This window comes from Ovis aries, chromosome 2 (assembly GCF_016772045.2).
Source record: "Ovis aries strain OAR_USU_Benz2616 breed Rambouillet chromosome 2, ARS-UI_Ramb_v3.0, whole genome shotgun sequence".
NCBI classification, from domain to species: domain Eukaryota; kingdom Metazoa; phylum Chordata; class Mammalia; order Artiodactyla; family Bovidae; genus Ovis; species Ovis aries.
In genome coordinates, this window is record NC_056055.1 from 113,731,989 (window position 1) to 113,747,895 (window position 15,907).

At 39.6% G+C, this 15,907-nt stretch overlaps 1 protein-coding gene across 8 annotated transcripts in view; it reads right to left on the minus strand.

Annotated features, from left to right (window-relative positions):
• HERC2 (HECT and RLD domain containing E3 ubiquitin protein ligase 2) overlaps nt 1-15,907 on the minus strand; it is a 243,534-nt gene that overhangs the window by 161,464 nt on the left and 66,163 nt on the right. For all 8 annotated transcript variants that reach the window (XM_004004470.5, XM_012129843.4, XM_060409588.1 and 5 more), the window contains 3 exons: nt 9,915-10,115; nt 6,128-6,356; nt 5,898-6,022 (listed from right to left, as the gene is read on the minus strand). In XM_004004470.5, coding sequence (XP_004004519.1) covers nt 5,898-6,022; nt 6,128-6,356; nt 9,915-10,115 — 555 coding nt within the window. The remainder of the gene's footprint in view (nt 1-5,897; nt 6,023-6,127; nt 6,357-9,914; nt 10,116-15,907) is intronic.

Consider the following 15,907-nt stretch of genomic DNA (forward strand, 5'->3'; position numbering starts at 1 on the left):
TCTTTTCCAATGAGTCAACTCTTCGCATGAGGTGGCCAAAGTACTGGAGTTTCAGCTTTACCATCATTCCTTCCAAAGAAATCCCAGGGCTGATCTCCTTCAGAATGGACTAGTTGGATCTCCTTGCAGTCCAAGGGACTCTCAAGAGTCTTCTCCAACACCACAGTTCAAAAGCATCAATTCTTCAGCACTCAGCCTTCTTCACAGTCCAACTCTCACATCCATACATGACCACAGGAAAAACCACAGCCTTGACTAGACGGACCTTAGTCGGCAAAGTAATGTCTCTGCTTTTGAATATACTATCTAGCCCTACGTTGGTCATAACTTTTCTTCCAAGGAGTAACCCTCTTTTAATTTCATGGCCGCAGTCACCATCTGCAGTGATTTTGGAGCCCAAAAAAATAAAGTCTGACACTGTTTCCACCATTTCCCCATCTACTTCCCATGAAGCGATGGGACCGGATGCCATGATCTTCGTTTTCTGAATGTTGAGCTTTAAGCCAACTTTTTCACTCTCCTCTTTCACTTTCATCAAGAGCCTTTTTAGTTCCTCTTCACTTTCTGCCATAAGGGTGGTGCCATCTGCATATCTGAGGTTATTGATATTTCTCTCGGCAATCTTGATTCCAGCTTGTGTTTCTTCCAGTCCAGCGTTTCTCATGATGTACTCTGCATGTAAGTTAAATAAGCAGGGTGACGATATACAGCCTTGACGTACTCCTTTTCCGATTTGGAACCAGTCTGTTGTTCCATGTCCAGTTCTAACTATTGCTTCCTGACCTGCATACAGATTTCTCAAGAGGCAGATCAGGTGGTCAATTCATTTTTCTGTTGATGGGTGGGGCTGTGTTCCTTCCCTGTAGTTTGGCCTGAGGCCAAAACATGGTATGAGTAATGGCGGCCTCCTTCAAAAGGAATTATGCTAGTATGCTGCAGCTCCCAGGACTGTTGTATTCAGTGCGCCTTACCCTTTGGTAAGACTGTTACAGGCAAGTCTGGCTCAGTCTCTGGTGGGGACACTGCTCCTTTCTCCTGGGTCCTGGTGTACAAGGTTTTGTTTGTGCCCTCTCCAAGAGCCTGTTTTCCCAGTCCTATGTAAGTTCTGTAATCAAGTCCCCTGGCCTCCAAAGTTAAATTCCTTCGGGTTCTCAGTCCCTTTGCCAGAATCCCAGGTTGGGAAATCTGTTGTCGGCCCCTGAACTTTTGTAACAGTGCCAGAACGTCTTTGGTGTGATCGTTCTCCAGTTTGTGGGTCATCTGCTCGGTGGCTCTATGATGAGGCTAATGGCGACCTCCTCCAAGAGGACTTATGCTACACGCCATGCCTCCCAGGTCTGCTGCAGCCAGAGCCCCTGTCCCCACGGCAGGCCACTGCTGACCCAGGCCTCCACACGAGACACTCCAACAATCAAAGGCAGGTCTGGCTGTCTCTGTGGGGTCCCTAGGTCCTGGTGTGCACAAAGTTTTGTCTGAGCCCTCCAAATATGTCTAGCCGGTATGGGGTTTAATTCTAAACGCAACTCCACCCTTCCTACCGTCTTGTTGGGCCTTCTCCTTTGCTGTTGGATGGGGGGTATCTTTTTCTGGTGGGATCCAACAGTCTTCTGTTAATGGTTGTTCAGCAGTGAGCTGCAATTTTGGAGGTCTTGCAGAAGATGAATACACATCCTTCTACTCTGCCATCTTTACCATCTTTTTCCTAATTATCGTTCTTAAAACCAATAACTTGTAATCTTTAAGAATGTAATTAAAAATTACTTATAGTAATGTTGTTGTTCAGTTGCTAAGTCATGTCCAACTCTTTCCAACCCATGGACTGCAGCATACCACGCTTCCCTGTCCATCACTATTTCCCAGAGTTTGTTCAAATTCATGTCTGTTGAGTTGGTGATGCCATCAATCATCTCATCCTCTGCCGCTCCCTTCTCCTTTTGCCTTCAATCTTTTCCAGCAAGTGAATGTTTTCCAATGAGTTGCCTCTTCACATCTGGTGGCTGAAGTACTGGAGCTTCAATTTCAGCATCAAGGCTTCCAATTAATATTCAAGGTTGATTTACTTTAGGACTGACTAGCTTGATCTCCCTTGCAGTCCAAGGGACTCTCCAGATTCTTCTCCAACACCACAATTCAAAAGCATCACTTTGGTGTTCAGCTTTCTTTATGATACAACTCTCATATCTGTACATAACTACCAGAAAAAACCATAGCTTTGACTAGACAGACCTTTGTTAGCAAAGGGATGTTTCTGCTTTTTAATATACTATCTAGGTTTGTCATAGCTTTCCTTCCAAAGAGCAAGTGTCTTTTTCTTTCATGGTTGCAGTCACTGTTCGCAGTGACTTTGGAATCCAAGAAAAAAGGAATCTGTCACTGCGTCCACTCCTTCCCCATCTACTTGCCATGAGGTGATAGGACTGGATGCCATGATCTTCGTTTTTTGAAGGCTGAGTTTCAAGCCAGCTTTTTCACTCTGACCTTTTACCCTCATCAAGAGGGTCTTTAGTTTCTCTTCACTTTCTGCCATTAAAGTGGTTTTATCTGCATATCTGAAGTTGTTGATATTTCTCCTGGCAATCTTGATTCCAGCTTGTGCTTCATCCAGCCCGGCATTTCGCATGATGTACTCTGCATATAAGTTAAATAAGCAGGGTAACAATATACAGCCTTGATGTTACTCCTTTCCAAATCTGGAACCAGTCCATTGTCCCTATCTGTTGCTTCTTGATAAAGGTTCTTGATAACCTTCTGCATAAAGGTTTCTGAGGAGACAGGTAAGGTGGTCTGGTATTCCCACCTCTTTAAGAATTTTCCAGTTTGTTGTGATCTATACAAAGGCTTTCTCATAGTCAATGAAACAGAAGCAGATTTGGGGCGGGGGGGATTTCCTTGCTTTTCCTGTGATCCGATCAATGTTGGCAATTTGCTGTCTGGTTCCTCTGCCTTTTCTAAACCCAGCTAGTACATCTGGAAGTTCTCAGTTCACATACTGTTGAAGCCTCACTTGAAGAATTTTGAGCATAACTGTACTAACATGTGAAATGAGCACAACCATACGGTAGTTTGAACATTCTTTGGCATTGCCCTTCTTTGGAAGTAGAATTAATATTTATAGTAGTAAAAATATCTAAAACCTAAATGGTCAACAATAAAGAAATTGTTTTTAAAAAAGGAAATGTTAGTCCTTTTCCTTACAACAGACTTCCCCAAAGCCAACAGAACAAATGGACACAGCAGAAGGGTGTTCAATATAGATGACATGGCAACCTGATGAGTGAGAAAGATACAAGCCACTAAGACCAATTCTAACATTATAATTACTACTAATATTTGCATTTTTGAAAGCCTGGAAGACTATACACAAAAAAGTATTAACAATGATTATTCCCATATGATGAGGTTTTTTATTTATGCCTTTCTGAAGCTTCAAAGTATTTCTGTCTTAAAACAAATGGCCTTTGGCTATTTTTTTATGAACCTTAATTATTATCTAGGGATCACCATCTGTATACTCTATAGCCTCTCTTCCCCTCCCAAGGTTCCACTCTCCAGCAGGAAGCACAAAATAAACATATGCTTACTAAATTAACAGGCTCTAAAAACACTGCTTGAGTCTAGTCCACATATCACAGCTCCCATCAGGTGAGCTGTTACACTGAGCCACAGGAGACTCAGGAAGAGAAGGAAGCAGCCTAGAATCAACAAACTGCCACTCACTAGCCATGACACTTTAGCACCATTATTAACTTCTGTGGTACTTCTGTGTCCATGCCTACAAAATGAAATTTTAAGACAACTTTTTCCACTAGTGAAAAAAAATCACATTTTCTGGCACTACAAGAAAAATTTAAACAGAAAAATTTTCTTTGTCCTATGGCCTTTCTCTCCTCGCTGTACATGATGTATTCACATTCGTAAAAGTGAAGTCACTCAGCCATGTGCAATTCTTTGCAACCCCATGGACTGTAGCTTACCAGGCTCCTATGTCCATGGGATTTTCCAGGCAAGTGTACTAGAATGGGTTGCCATTTCCTTCTCCAGGGGATTTTCCCAGCCCAGGGATCGAACCTGGGTCTCCCGCATTGCAGGCAGACACTTTACCGTCTGAGCCACCAGGGAAGACCCTGTGTATTCACATTATGCATGGACTAAACCTCCTCATCAGCAGATATACCTGCTCAACCAAAGAGAAACATTCTACCAGGATCAACAAGCAATGCCTTAAAAGAAAACCCTCCTACTTGATTTTCTAAGAGGCCATGGGGAGGCTTAGATCTGGACTGGGTAAACTGTCAATAATAACATCATTTAATGTACAGCCCTCTATCTCAAAAAACTTATATAACTGTGCCTTGACTTGTAATGGGTGTGATAGTTCTCAGAAATTTCTGAGGGGCTGTTCCTGGGGTATAATCCTATATTTGGCTTGAATAAAATTTTCTATCCCTTTTTTAAATCCACTGATTTTTTTTGTCGACATCAACATGGCTGTCAAAGTTAAAAGAGAAAATGAAAGTAAAGTACACAGCACAGCATCTGAGGGAGAAAAGGCACACAATGCATCATACTTGCTACTAACATCATTATATGTTTGACTGCTTCTAATCTTTTTTAATTTAAGCAAAGCAGGTATATTTTCAAAACATTTTTAATACACTCACATCATCCAATTTTATCAGTGCAAGTTTTTAAATTCAAAACTATTATGACAACGAGAGCAAAAAAAGTAGCCATGAATGACAAATATACACATGCAAATACAAACTAACACCCCACCCTACTCCCAGAATAGCTATGGTCTTTAAAAAAAGACTGACATGCCTCATGTTAATGAGGTTAAGAAAGGGCTAGAACTCACATACTGGCTGCTTAAATGTGCAATAAATGGCACAATCACATTGGGAAATTGTATACACTCACCCTAGGATCCAGCAAATTCTAATTCAGAGTATTTACCCAAAAGAAAAAACAAGTGTTCACTATAGGACTTCTACACAGCATGATCACAGCAGCTTTAATAATCAAAAATCATTATATGTCTACCAACAAGAGAATGGATACATCAATAGTGCCATAATCACACAAGGAAGCACTTCTCAATAGCAAAAATTAATAATACATCCAACGTATCTGAATCTAAAACTCATTATCAAGGCAAAATAAAGCTAACACAAGTCAGTACATATTGTATGATATCATTTATGTGAAAATCAAAACTGGCAAAAAACTTTTTTTCTAATTTTTACTTATTTACTGATTTAGCGTTGGCTGCACTGGTCTTTGCTGCTGTACACGTGCTTTCTCTAGTTGCGACAGGCAGGAGCTACTCTCCAGTTGCAGTATGTGGGCTTCTGAGTGCAGTGGCTTCTCTTGTTACGGAGTGCACCAGCTTTTGCAGTTATGCCACTCTGGGCTCAGTAGTTGGGGTGCCCAGGTTTAGTTATTCCTCTGCATGTGGAATCTTCCTGGACCAGGGATTGAACTCAGGTCCCCTGCACTGGCAGGCAGATTCTGAACCACTGGAAGTCCCTTAGCCAATAAAGTCCCCCAAACTGGACAACATCTTCTGAGAGAGGCAGGAAAGTATGCTAACTTCACATGCAAAGGGGCACAAAGGCACTTTCTGGGATGATGGCAATGATTTATATTATGATTGGGGTACCTGTCAAATTCACTTATGAATAGACACAAAGTGGGCATATTTTATTATACTCAGTAACTCAGGTCTTTTAAACTACTTGTAATTTTTAATTACAGAAATATCTGGATGTTACTCAAAGTCTTATGTTTCAAAGTTTTAATTCTGGCAAAGTTTCAATCTCAGCTCACTGGTAAGTAAAATCACTTCCATCAGCTTTCACACACACGTGCACACACACATATTCCTAGGACCATACCTGGATTTCTGCAGTAATGGCTGCATTTAAGGCTGATTCTAAGCCTCCATCAGCCATTAAGCTGCCCACGAGAAGATCAATCATGAATCGACGACCTGGACTTATGTTAACTTCGTTACCTGAAACTGGAAAAAGGCAAGTGTTTTCGCCAGTGTGTGGTAAGCACCATCCCCTGCCAGCACTCCTCCTGTGCCAGCCCCACACCACCCCTGTTCCTGGCCCAAGCCCACCTGCACAGGGTAGGAGGGCAGAGAGTGCCCGTGCCCGTTCCTCAGCAGTAGGCAGCAGCACTGACCACCCACTCTGCAACACAGCCTGGGCGGCCGCCTGCACAGTGCTCAACACGCCCGCACTGCTGGCCAGGGCCACCACGGTCTGCTTCAGGCTGTTGAGGAGGACGCTGCCCAGACCTAAACCAAGGAATTCTGGGTCAACCTGGTGACTAATGGCAGCATGCAACTGAAAGGAGAAAAACAATTTTTACTTAGAAGCCCTTAAAAATGAATGCTTTTCAAATTTTTATTAAAGATGAAATAATACCTCAAATTGAGTTTTATTCAAATACTAAAGGAAAAACTTCCAGTATAGGTATTTTTTTAACTAGACTAAAAAATGTTTATCCATAGTAATTGAGAATCTGAGGTAAAGTATTTCATAAGAGGAATTTTTTAAACCTAACTATAAGTACATATACAGAAAAGCTCAATATCAACAAACTTGTTAAACCCTGTGGAAACAGCACCTCTACCCCACTCTCAAGCACCCGTACCATAGAAATATGGACTATAATACAGTCAAAAAAGTACTAGAGTAGATAGTCAAGCTGAGGGTATATAAGGACATGCCTCAAGAGCCAAACCAGGACTCACACAGACACATACACAACAGGAGCCAAGGGGTTCTGGGCTCTGAGAGCACACCAAAGCCTTTTAAGACGCCCACTGAACAGGAGCTGCTTGTCAATCAGCCAGGACCTGGGGTGCAACATACTATGCACACAAAGCTTTGGGCACAGAGAACTCACAGGAAATCAAAGACTCAGCCTGCCTTACAAGCAGATATGAAATCAAATTTATACCAATCATCTAGGTATGGATATCACAAGTCAAGAATTGAACACCAAACTCATCTAGAGCAGGAGGAACTCAATGGAACCTCACAGACAAAAGTGTAAAACTGCCCTCTGAGGACATGTCCAAAGCTAAGAATAAATCCTAGACATAATGTATTAAAATCACAAAACAAAGGCAAAAATCCAACAGGTTACCAAAGGGAAAGACAAATTAGCTACAAAGAAACAACAACTGTACCAGTAATGATTTCTCACTGGCAATAATAAAGGTCAGAAGACAGTAGAAAATCTTCCAAGTGCTGATAAAACAACCTAAAAAATTAAGCCTCATTAAATTATCTCAAGAGATGTTGAAGCTCATCACATGGGCCCCCCGGGGAAATCACGTTATAACTCACAGACCTTAATGAAGAAACTTACTGAAGGAGATATCCAGGAGAGAGGTGATATAAGTAATAATGGCAAAACAAACTGATTTAAAAAAAAAAAAGGACTAGGACTACATATCAGAGTTAAGTATGATCTCTCAAAATTATAATAATTAATTGAAGGAAAGTTTAAAGATAATTATATTTCACAAATTCTAGGAGCTATTTCCTTTCATGTTTTAACAACCCTAAAATCAGAATATATCTTATATATTGCAACTGGGAGTGTTCTTCTATTAGCTGCACACACACACAAAAAGTCCCTGGAGTCAATGTAACAGACTACCAAATAATTCAAATACTAATGGTGGAAAGAGACGTTAGGTTTAAGGCATCCTATAACCCCTATATTTTTCAGGAAGAGAAATACTGATTAACTTAACATGTTGGGAAATTCACAAATAGTTTAATTTTTCTATAATATGAGTAATGGCCAGAAATCAAAATTTCAAAACTTAGGAACAATTAAAGGGATCTGAAAGGAAAAATTCTCAGAAACTTGATCAAAAGATAATAAAATGATGAACAAACTTACACAAAACATCAGTAATCACAAATATAAAAGATTAAATCCACATATTGAAATAAATACTCTCAAACTGAATTCTTTTTACAAATTAAGCTATGTGAGTTAATTTTTTTAAAAGACCTTGAAAGACAAAACAAAGCAATGGGAAAACACAGCATTAGGCACATATGCACTAAGTGGAGCCAAGCCTAGGACCTGTACAAGGTCTTTCTCCACAGCACTGACAAAAGCAACAGTGTCACTAAAGACCATGGGAAGCAACAGGAAACAGGGCAGACCCCTGACAAGCACACCACCCCACAGGTGTGCTTGTAAGTGAGCTTCCATAAAATACTTCTGCGGAAGGGAGGCAATTTCTAAACTTCTGCTAATTCCATGTTGTAATTAAAAGTTCATTCACTTTCCTGCTTTTTGAAAGCCAAGACAAAAAGGGGAGAGAACAAAAAGGGTGACATGATGGGTCACATAGAAACCCTCACATTATAAAGGAGGAAAATTATTTTGCTCAGAAATATTGTTCTCTTGACATTAAGTCATAGGTATTTTATTACAAAGAAAAACACAGTGATCAAAGATTTTAGTTACAGTTTTACTTTCTAACATACACACCAAGGAAACCAGAATTGAAAGAAACACGTGTACCCCAATGTTCATCGCAGCACTGTTTATAATAGCCAGGACATGGAAGCAACCTAGATGTCCATCAGCAGCTGAATGGATAAGAAAGCTGTGGTACCTACACACAATGGAGTATTACTCAGCCGTTAAAAAGAATATATTTGAATCAGTTTTAATGAGGCGGATGAGACTGGAGCCTATTATACAGAGTGAAGTAAGCCAGAAAGAAAAATACCAATACAGTATACTAACGCATATATGTGGAATTTAGAAAGATGGTAACGATAACCCTGTATGCGAGACAGCAAAAGAGACACAGATGTATAAAACAGTCTTTTGGACTCTGTGGGAGAGGGAGAAGGTGGGATGATTTGGGAGAATGGCATTGAAACATGTATAATATCATATAAGAAACAAATTGCCAGTCTAGATTCGATGCAGGGTTCAGGACGCTTGGAGCTGGTGCACTGGGATGACCCGGAGGGATTGGGGGGGGGTAGGGTGTGGTGTTTGGGATTGGGAACACGTGTACACTCGTGGCGGATTCATGTTGATATGTTGATGTGTGGCAAAACCAATACAATATTGTAAAGTAAAAATAATAATAATAATAAAAAGGAAAGGAAAAAATTTTGTAGCTTTTTTTAATTTATTTTTTTATTGAAGGATAATTGCTTTATAGAATTTTGCTGTTTTCTGCCAACCTCAACATGAATCAGCCACAGGTATACACATATCGCCTTCCTTTTGAACCTCCCTCCCATCTCCGGCCCCATCCCACCCCTCTAGCTTGATACAGAGCCCCTGTTTGACTCTCCTGAGCCACACAGCAAATTCCCAGCAAATTCCCCTTGGCTATCTATTTTACATATGGTAATATAAGTGTAGCTTTTCTTACACTGACCTTTATCCTTAACGTCTCCTGTGAGGAAGTGGAGATACTACTGGAGGAAGCAGAACTTCCCGAATGAAGTTCTCCTCTCAGGCCAGAGGACAGACTGGCAGCCACATGCAGCTGATCATCTACTGTCACACCCAGTTACTTCTTTACACACAGTAACTATAAATTCAAGACTGACTCCCTGATGAACACCAACAAGCTGAATTCAGCCGTAATAACATAATCAATATATATATTCTTACCTGCATGCAGAGACTGACTTACAGGATAAACACAAAATAATCAGATTGATTTTTTTAAGCATCATAAACATTACACTCCATCACAATCTTACTTTCAGATACTTCAAAATTTTCAATAGTAGTTCATTTAACAGGCTAAATCCCATACCCTTTAATATGCATAAACATCATTACAAATACCTAAGACACTTATATAATGGGGAAAAGTAAAGAAAAAGCATTAATACCTGAAGCCGTAGAAGATTGAGTGTTGCCACAGTCATACACTCTTTCTCTTGAGGTGGGGGCCAGTCAGCAGTGCCATCCATCCCCTCACTCACTTGCCGAAGTAGGAGATCTAACTGCTCAAAAGTCATTGAGCAGATGTCCACCACAAAAGGGACACGAAGGCCAATGGACCACTCAGAACAGGAAGACCAAGCGAAACTCTATGGAAGAAACACAAGAACCTAAAATGAATCTACACATTCAGTTATCAGCCTCTTCCACAAGAGATTCACCATTAGGAATGACAAAGATGCCCTAACTTACTACTTTTTCATCCCTCTAACTGTCCCAAAGGTGCAAGCATTTTCAGTTATCTAATTCACATACTAACAGCTTCCAATTTCCTCTCAATTCAGTACTCCATCTTGTTTTCAAAACTCTGTTTGCTACCAAAATTAAGTAACTGAGTAAAACTGAAAACTAAAATCTATTCAAATAATCCCAAAGAAGTCAGGAAATAATAAAGGAACAAAAAGAAGAAAGCAAACAAAAAAATTAATAAATGACAGACAAGAGTCTGAACATAAAAACAGAGAGAGATTAGGATACAGCAAAACCAAAACCTAACTATACAGTATCTACAAGAAATTTACGTTAAATATAAAGATAAAAGGTGGCTTAGTAAAGGGATGAGGAGTAGCTTTAGGAACCTAGAATCTTAGGTTCATTCATCAAGGTAAATTAGAAGTGTTCAACCAGGAGATGGCAAGAGTGAACACAGGCATTTTAGGAATCAGAAAACTAAAATGGATGGGAATGAGTGAATTCAATTCAGATGACCATGTGGAAAGAATCCCTTAGAAGAAATGGAGTAGACCTCACAGTCAACAAAAGAGCTTGAAATGCAGTACTTGAGTGCAATCTCAAAAGCAACAAAATTATCTCAGTTCGTTTCTAAGGCAAACCTATTCAACATCCCAGTCATTTGAATCCATGCCCCAACCACTAATGCCGAAGAAGCTGAAGTTGAACAGTTCCATAAAGTTCCACAAGACCTTCTGGAACACCAAAAAAAAAAAAAAAAAAAAAAAAGATGTCCTTTTTATCATAGGAAATTGGAATGCAAAAGCTGGAAGTCAATAGATACCTGGAACAATAGGCACATTTGGCCTTGGAGTATTAAAATGAAGCAGGGCAAAGGCTAACAGACTTTTGTCAAGAGAACACACTAGTCAAAGCAAACATCCTCTTCCAACAACACAAGAGATCACTCCACACATGGACATCACCATGTCAGGTCAATACCGAAACAAAATTGATCATATCCTTTGCACCTCACAATGGAAAATCTCTGAACAGTCAGAAAAAACCAGACCCGGACCTGACTGTGATTCAGATCATGAGCTCCTGATTGCGAAACTCAGGCTTAAATTGAAGAATGTAGGGAAAATGCAATTCAGGTATGACCTAGATCAAATCCATTACGATTGTATGGTAGACATGACAAATAGCTTCAAGAGATTAGATCTGGTAGGAAGAGTTTTGAAGAACTATGGACAGAGGTTTATAACGTTGTATAGGAGGCACCGATCAAAATCACCCCAGAAGAAATGCAAGGAGGTCAAGTGCATGTGTGAGGAGTCTTTACAAATAGCTGAGGTAAGAGAAGCAGAAGTCAAAGAGAAAGATATACCCAACTGAATGCAGAGTTCTAGACAATAGTAAGGACAGATACGAAAGAATTTTTACATGAGCAATGTAAAGAAATATAGGAAAACAATAAAATAGGAAAGATTAGAGATCCCTTCAAGACATTTGGAGATAATCAAGGGAATATTAATGCAAAGATGGACACAGTAAAGGATAGAAACCATAAGGATTAAACAGAACCAGAAGAGTTTAAGAAGAGGTAAGAAGAATACACAGAAGTATGTAAGAATGGTCTTAATGACATGGATAACCACGATTATAATCACTCACCTAGAGGAGAACATCCTGAAGCTGAAGTCAAGTGGGCCTGAGGAAGCATTACTACCACCAAAGCTAGTGGAGGTGATGGTATTCTAGCTATTTAAAATCCTAAATGATGATGCTGTTAAAGTGCACTCAATATGCCAGCAAGTTTGGAAAACTCAGCATTGGCCACAGAACCGCAAAAGGTCAGTTTTCATTCCAATCCCAAAGAAAGGCAATACCAAAGAATGTTCAAACTACCATACAATTATGCTTATTTCACATTCCAGCAAGACAATGATCAAAATTCTTCAAGCCAGGTTTCAAGAGTACATGAACTGAAAACTTCCAGATGTAGTGACTGGGTTTAGAAAAGGAAGAGGGACCAGAGATCAAACTGCCAACATTTGCTGGATCATAGAAAAAGCAAGGAAATTCCAGAAAACATCTATTTCTGCTTCACTGACTACGCTAAACCCTTTGATTGTGTGGGATACAACATTCACAACAAACTAGAAAATTCTTAAAGAGATGGGAATATACCTGTTTCCTGAGAAAGCCTTATGCAGGTCAAGAAGCAACAGTTAAAACTGGACATGGAACAATGGACTGGTTCCAAATTTGGAAAGGAGTATGTCAAGCCTGTATACTGTCACCCTGCCTATTTAACTTATATGCAGAGTACATCATGCAAAATGTGGGCTGAATGAATCACAAGCTAGATTCAAGACTGCCGGGAGAAATATCAAGAACTTCAAATATGCAGATGATACCACTCTAATAGTAGAAACAGAACAGGAATTAAAGAACCTCTTGAAAAAGGTCTAACAGGAGAGTGAAAAAAATGACTTTAAACTCAATATTCAAAAAACTAAGATCATGGCATCCGGTCCCATTACTTCATGGCAAAGAGATGGGAAAAAAAAAAAAAAAGAAACAGTGACAGATTTTATTTTCTTGGGCTCCAAAATCACTGGGGGCAGTAACTGCAGCCATGAAATTCAAAGATGCTTGCTCCTTGGAAGAAAAGCCATAAGAAACCTAGGCAGCATTTTAAAAAGCAAAGACGTCACTTTGCTTCAAAGGACCATATGGTCAAAGCTATGGTTTTTCCAGTAGTCATGTATGGATGCGAGAGTTGGACTATAAAGAAAGCTGAGTGCTGAAGAATTTGATGCTTTTGAACTGTGGTGCTATAGAAGACTCTTGAGAATCCTTGAACTGCAAGGAGATCAAACCAGTCAACCTTAAAGGACATCAGTTCTTAACATTCATTGGAAGAACTGACGCTGAAGATGAAGCTCTAATACTCTGGCCACCAGATGTGATGAGCCAACTCATTGGAAAAGACCCTGATGCTGGGAAAGATTGAGGGCAGAAGAAATGGTGACAAAGGATGAGATGGTTGGATGGCATCACCAACTTAACAGACATGAGTTTGAGCAAACTGTGGGAGACACTAAAGGACAGGGAAGCCTGGTGTGCTGCAGTCCATGAAGTCACAAACAGTTGGACAGGACTTGGCAACTGAACAATAAAACAACAATCCTCTTTGATCTACCTCCTACAGTAATTTAAGTTAAAAAAAATGGGATTTAATTAAACTTAAAAGCTTTTATCAGCAATTATTCAGTCACTACTGCATGTCCAACTCTTTGGCAATTCCACAGACGATAGACCACCATGCTCCCCTGGCCATACGGATTTCGAAGGCAAGAATACTGCAATGGGGTGCCATTTCCCTCTGCAGGGGATCTTCCTGAGCCAGGGATGAATCCACATCTCTTGCTTTGGCAAGCTGATTCTTTACCACTGAGCCACCAGGGAAGCCCCATGCATAGCAAGGAAACTCTGAACAAGGTGAAGACAACCCCCAGAATGGCAGAAAAAAGTTACTGCAAATGTAACAACTGACAAAGGATTAATTTCTAAAATATACAAGCAGTTCATGTAGTTCAACAGCAGAAAAACAAAAAACCCAATCAAAAAAACGGGCAGAAGACCTAAACATGTCTCCAAAGAAGACATATACATAGCTAAAAAACACACAAAAAGATGCTCAACATCACTCATTATTAGAGAAATGCAAATCAAAATTACAATGAGGTATCACCTCACACCAGCCAGAGTGGCCATCAGCAAAAAAAGTCTACAAACGATAAATGAGTGTGGAAAAAAAACCATCTTGCACTACTGGTGGGCATATAAACTGGTACAGCCACTATAAAGAACAGTATGGTGATTCCTTTAAAAACTAGGAATAAAACTACCATATAGTCCAGTAATTCCCACTACTGGGCATATACCCTAAGAAACCATAACGGAAAAAGGCACATGTACCCCAATGTTCACTGCAGCACTATTTATACTAGCCAGGACCTGGAAGCAACCTAAATGTCCATCAACAGAGGAATGGATAAAGAAGTTGTGGTACATGTATACAATGGAGTATTACTCAGCCATAAAAAGGAGCAAATCTGAGTCAGTTCTAGTGAGGTGGATGAACCTAGAGCCTGTTGTACAGAGTGAAGTAAGTCAGAAAGAGAAAAGCAAATATTGTGTGTTAATGCATATACATGTGAAATCTGGAAAACTGACACTGATAACCTATTTTCACGCAGGAATAGAGATGCAGACATAGAGAACAGACTTGTGGACACAGCAGGGGAAGTCGAGGTGGGACGAACTGAGCGAGTAGCAGGGAAACATATACATTACCATATTCAAGATAGCTAATGGGAAGTCGCTCTATGGCACAGGGAGCGCAACACAGTGTTCTGTGATAACCTAGAGGGGTGGGGTGGGGTTGGGGGGAGGTCAGAGGGACGGACATGTATGTACTTATGGTTGATTCATGTTGTACAACAGAAGCCAATACAATATTGTAAAGCAATTATCCCTCTAGCTCAGATGGTAAAGAATCTGCGAGCAATGCAGGAGACCCGGATTCAATTCCTGGATTGGGAAAATCCTCTGGAGAAGGGAATGGCAACCCACTCCAGTATTCTTGCCTGGAAAATTCCATGGACAAAGGAGCCTGGAAAGCTATAGTCCGCAAAGCAAAGAGTCGGACATGACTGAGAAACTAACATTCCACTCCAGATTATCCTCAAATTGAAAACAAAATTTTTAAAAAGATATAAATTTAACAAAACAGGACTTATATGCTGAAAACCCTGATAAACGAAATCAACAAAAATGCAAATAAACATTTAAACATAATATTTTAATAGACTAGAAAACTCAATGTAGCAAAAATGTCAATTCTTCACAAACTGATAATAGGCTGAACACAATCTCTACCAAAGCCTAACCAAGGTATTTTTGCAAACATAGACAAGATTACTGTAAATTTTAATGGATAGGCAGAGGAACTAAAATATAGACTTCTTAAGTTTTTTTCAAATACAAGGGTGGAAGAGTTATAATACACAATTACTAATCTAATGAAAATTAAAATGGAGTACCTACATTAAAAAAGAACAGGAATTAAAGACTGAACATGGAACAATGGACTAGTTTGTTGTGAATGTTGTGACCCACACAATCATTTTTCCACACTCATTTATCCCTTCAGAGCAAGGGAAAACAAGGATCAAGTGGGGCACTGAAAAACAACTGAAGGGTCAATTCACCAAGACAACCAAACATTCAAAATGTGTATGTATCAAACAAAAATTTCAAAATACATAAAACAAAAATTGATAGATTTATCCTAAAATGCCAATGAAATCTCAAGGTACCCCAAATAACCAAAGGAATCTTGAAAAGGAATAACCAAGTTGGGAAAAGATTAATTCCTAATTCAAAACTTACCAAAAAACTACATTAATCAAAACAGTGTGGTCTGGTACAAAATCAGATTCAAAGATCAGTGAAGCAGACTACAGTAAACATTGCCTATATGGTCAAATGATTTTTGACAAGTGCCAAGACCATTCAATAGGGAAGATCAAAGGTTTTTCTATAAACAGTGCTGGGAAAATCACAGAAGAATCAATTTGATCCTTATCTTACATCATATATGAAACAATGGATCAAAGACCATAAAACATAAGAC